The 4,170-nt window shown below is 40.2% G+C and overlaps 1 protein-coding gene across 5 annotated transcripts in view; it reads right to left on the bottom strand.

Moving 5' to 3' along the window:
• Positions 1 to 4,170, bottom strand: part of ckap5 (cytoskeleton associated protein 5) — a 67,187-nt gene that overhangs the window by 38,029 nt on the left and 24,988 nt on the right. For all 5 annotated transcript variants that reach the window (XM_020585655.1, XM_020585656.1, XM_020585657.1 and 2 more), the window contains 6 exons: positions 3,261 to 3,361; positions 2,745 to 2,858; positions 2,465 to 2,569; positions 2,098 to 2,187; positions 1,290 to 1,454; positions 221 to 349 (listed from right to left, as the gene is read on the bottom strand). In XM_020585655.1, the coding sequence (XP_020441311.1) occupies positions 221 to 349; positions 1,290 to 1,454; positions 2,098 to 2,187; positions 2,465 to 2,569; positions 2,745 to 2,858; positions 3,261 to 3,361 (704 nt within the window). The remainder of the gene's footprint in view (positions 1 to 220; positions 350 to 1,289; positions 1,455 to 2,097; positions 2,188 to 2,464; positions 2,570 to 2,744; positions 2,859 to 3,260; positions 3,362 to 4,170) is intronic.

Here is a 4,170-nt window from a genome sequence, read left to right as displayed (position 1 = left end):
AAAAAAAAAAAAAAAAAAAAATACAAACAGTAACAACATGTTCAAATCCAAAAAATGCACATTAAGTCAATAAGCACAACAGGCCATTTGATGTAATTTGCCTTGTGGTCCAACAGAGGATATAATGTGAGAGAGTAGTGAGCAAAGTTGTGCTGATTAGATAAAAATGACACAGCAGGATCTGTAAAATGTGACAGACCTCTAGACTACTAATCCATACCTTATCCAGTTTGAGTTTATCTAGGTCAGTCAGGAAAGGGTTCACAGCTTTCTCTCCCACCACTCTCATTGCCGTCCCCAAAGCTTCAAAGGCAGCATCACGCACTTCTGGGGCAGAGTCATTCACTTGCTGAGAAGGTTAAAAAGAAAAGTACAGTACAATTAAAAGATGACAAATGAAAATGGCATCCTATGTTTCCACTAAGTCTTAGACTGAGATGTCACAATAAAAACCAAAATAGTTTATTATCATGTACAGTAGTTCCAAGAGGGAAAAAAATTCGGACAGGAACAGACTTTAGCGGACAGTCAAGACTGCAGAAAGAGTCATCGATGCCAGCCTCCCCTCCATGGAGGACCTGTACACCTCACAGGCCGAAAGGAGGGCAGAGAAGATTTCTGCAGACCCCTCACACCCTGGACGCAAACTGTTTAAACTCCTCCCCTCTGAACGGCGTTACAGACAACCAGGCACAAGGATAGCTTCTTCCCCCGGGCCGTCGCTCTGATCAAAGCTTAACCCACGACTGTATGACAGGACGACAACCCTCATTGCAGCACCTGTAAATATACTTTTGTATATATCTGGAATACTGCATCTAAATTGTGTATGTGTATATTGTAGTTTGTATATACACACACACACACACACACACACACACACACACACACACAATATATATTTTTTTCCTACAAGTACTTTAATTTTAGGAGGAGATATATAGATGTGGATGTGCTAAAAGAGGACGTAAAGTTAACTGATGTGAGAGTAGAGGATGCCGAGGATAGTTAGGTGGAAACAGATGATTTGCTGCAGCGACCCCTAACGGGAAGAACCAAGAGTAGAAGATGAAAACACCATTTTCCTAATGTAAATTCTTTTTCTTTTCTCATTCTCTCAATCTTGTCTAATTGTTGCCTTACAGAAGAACACTGTACAAACACATTGAGAGCCACGGTACTGGAGTAAAATTCCTCATGTGGTCAACAAAGCTGATTCTGATTCTATAAATGTTACACAAGCAAAAGTAACAATCCTGATAAAACATTTCTACTGATGGTATATGTACCTTAATGAGAGCAGCACAGAAGGTTTTGAGGATGCTCTTAGGCAATGTGGCCTGTGTGCAGTGTCTGAAGGAGCGAGCCAGAAACAAAGAAGCCTGCTGCTTAATGGAGGGGTTCTTATTGTCCATCACAGCCAGGATGTCATCTGAAAGGTTCTGAAGAGTGGTCTGGAAAAAGGATCAGCAACATCATATAAACCACAGAGAGGGGGGGAGGAAAAAAAAAAAAAAAAAAAAAAAAACTACTCCAACTTCAATGAGGGTATTGTGTGAAATGCATTAGAAGTTGGTCTAGTGAGTCAGTAGAGTACTCTGCAAGTAAAAACAATCATTAAGTTGGGAATCAATACATGAGTGTTTGCAGCAGCCCCGTAGGCATTACACCAAACCAAAACACACAAAACTGTCAGATGTGTGTTGAGATGGACGACTGAAAAACGCAGCAGAAGCATTAGCTACAGTATGTATGAGTTCTATCAAAACCTACTGGTGGCTAGTGCTGTGAAAAATAATTACTTGGATTTTTTTAAATCTGCCTTAATTATGTCATTGCCATTTTTCCATTAGGTTGTCATTACTTGATAGTTTATAAAATATTGGTGAAAAATGGCCATCACAATACCCCCCCCCCCCAACACAGTAAACATTAAACAACAAACTGTCAATACGGTTTGAGCTTTATTACAGACTGTGCACTTGTCTTTCAGGATCATGTTTTTGAGAGAGCTGCTAGTTCTTCCATATGATCGGATGACTGAAGAAGAGCCCCTCACTACTAAATATTTAATAATTCTATTAAGACTATACTTACAGTGAGGAAGATGGCATCAATAGCCTCTTGCAGGGCCTGGACAACCTGAGGCTTCTTCTCCTTGAACTTCTCCAGAATAGTTGCAACCACCTAAACACACACTTATGTAATCAATAAGTTTGAAACATGGTACAGTAGAGTCATTCAGATTATGTTTTATTTGAGCAGAGCCAGGGGTTGCTCATCTCCTCATGGCTCCCACATCAAGAGCAACTAATGCAACTGTTACTTTGCATTAAGGCTGCATTTATATCATATTATGGTGGTCCAGTAAGGAAAAATGGTTTATTTTTCAGTCTCCAAAAAAAAAAAAGTGTCAAAACAGCTGTCACAAGAGATTGTTTTAATTACCTGTCCTGCATATTACCTGTCCTGCATATGTTCCAAATTTCTTCCTGAGGCCAGTGGCCAGTCCAGCCAGACATTTAGCTGCCAATGACACCAGCATCACATTGGCATCTTTCCCCACCACCTGGAACATAACAGTAAGTACAGTGTGAACAGACCCCCCTCAACCTGAGTCCTGGTAGACCAAACTGGCAAGAAACTTAGGAATTATGATAATTTTTATTCTACCCGTCCATGAGCTAAAGGAGTTCCTTTCACCCTACTTCCAAATAAGAGTGCCCAAGTACTTCTTTCTTTACCTTCTTGAGTGCTCTGACAAGGTCTCCATAGTCTCCAGGATCTAGTTTGGGGTTCTTGGTCAGAGCCTCTACAGCTTCCAGGGCTTCTTTCCTTTCCTGCCACTTTTTAGCTTCCTGCAGAAACAAGGTCACTTACTGTAACATTAAGCATGCATCACAAACCCATCGTAACCGCTTATCTTTAAGAGTCATGGAGGAAATGGCCCCAGACCCTGCTGGCACTGGGTGAGAGGAGGAGTACATCCTGGACAGGCTGCCAACCTGTCACAGGGCTGACACACAAAGACAGACAGCCACTCACACTGACATTCAGCAGACGCACACAGGCACAGTGAGAACATGTAACAGAAAGGCCCCCAGTTTGAACCCAGATCCTCCTCGCTGAGAGGTGACAGTGCTACACCTACAATTGTCAAGTTCATGAAATGAGTAAATGCATTTATTTATCAATATAAAAAATGTTAATATTCTCAGCTCTATTCCTGAGTCACAGTCAACACAATGTAATAAACTCACTATTTTCTCATAGAAGTCTTTGGGCATTTTAGACAGAATCTCTACAGCTTCCAGCAGCTCATAAGGATCCATTGCTGCTGCTGTATCCACCTCCTCCTCTCCTGAAAGAGGAACAGAAGAATGACAACATCACAACGGCAAAAGGAGCAGGGCTGAAACAAAGACCAGCATTTGTCTGATTGGCTGGGATTTAATCACGTGATTGCAGGTATGTACATGAAGTAGGCATATATCGGGGTTAACAGACTTGTGTGTATAACTCTCATTTGTGTTTCTGTAATTTGCTGTTATTTTGTTCCACAATGCACTCCATCATGTTTCCACTGTTGCCACTTTCATTACTATTGCATTTGATATGTCCAGTGACTGTGCTTAGACCATAAATGATGCTGGTGCATGGCTGCGGAGGTTTGATTCGATTTGATTCATTTATTCTTTCAAACATGTAGAAACAAAAGATAACACACACAATTACACAAAACCAACCAATGCTAATCCAGAATCAGTTTGCTTACACCTAGTACATGTTTGAATGGAGTAGGAAGAAGTCAGACTTATCCAGTCCTACCCCATAACATCATCTTATACAAAAAATTTCATGCATCATTGGCTGCAAGCAGTATCTCTACATAGGTAATTCTCTTCTTCACCAGACAAGTAATACACAGAAAATTTAAAACAGAGTGTTTCCTTCATGCATTCTTGATTAAATCTCTTATTCTTGCATATATCTTGAATGACACATACTTTTATATTTATATTTAAACTCCTCAATTCTAGTACTGTTTTTCATGTCCACACTTAAATTATTCCATAATTTGACCCCACTTATAGAAATACAAAATCTTTTTTTGGTTGTACGTATAGCATGAACTTTTAGATTTAACTGACCCCTTAAATTATAACCCCC

This window comes from Monopterus albus, unplaced genomic scaffold, assembly GCF_001952655.1.
Source record: "Monopterus albus unplaced genomic scaffold, M_albus_1.0 scaffold373.1, whole genome shotgun sequence".
Taxonomy (NCBI): domain Eukaryota; kingdom Metazoa; phylum Chordata; class Actinopteri; order Synbranchiformes; family Synbranchidae; genus Monopterus; species Monopterus albus.
The sequence above is the reverse complement of the archived record's forward strand: the minus strand, read 5'-3'. Positions and strand labels throughout refer to the sequence as shown.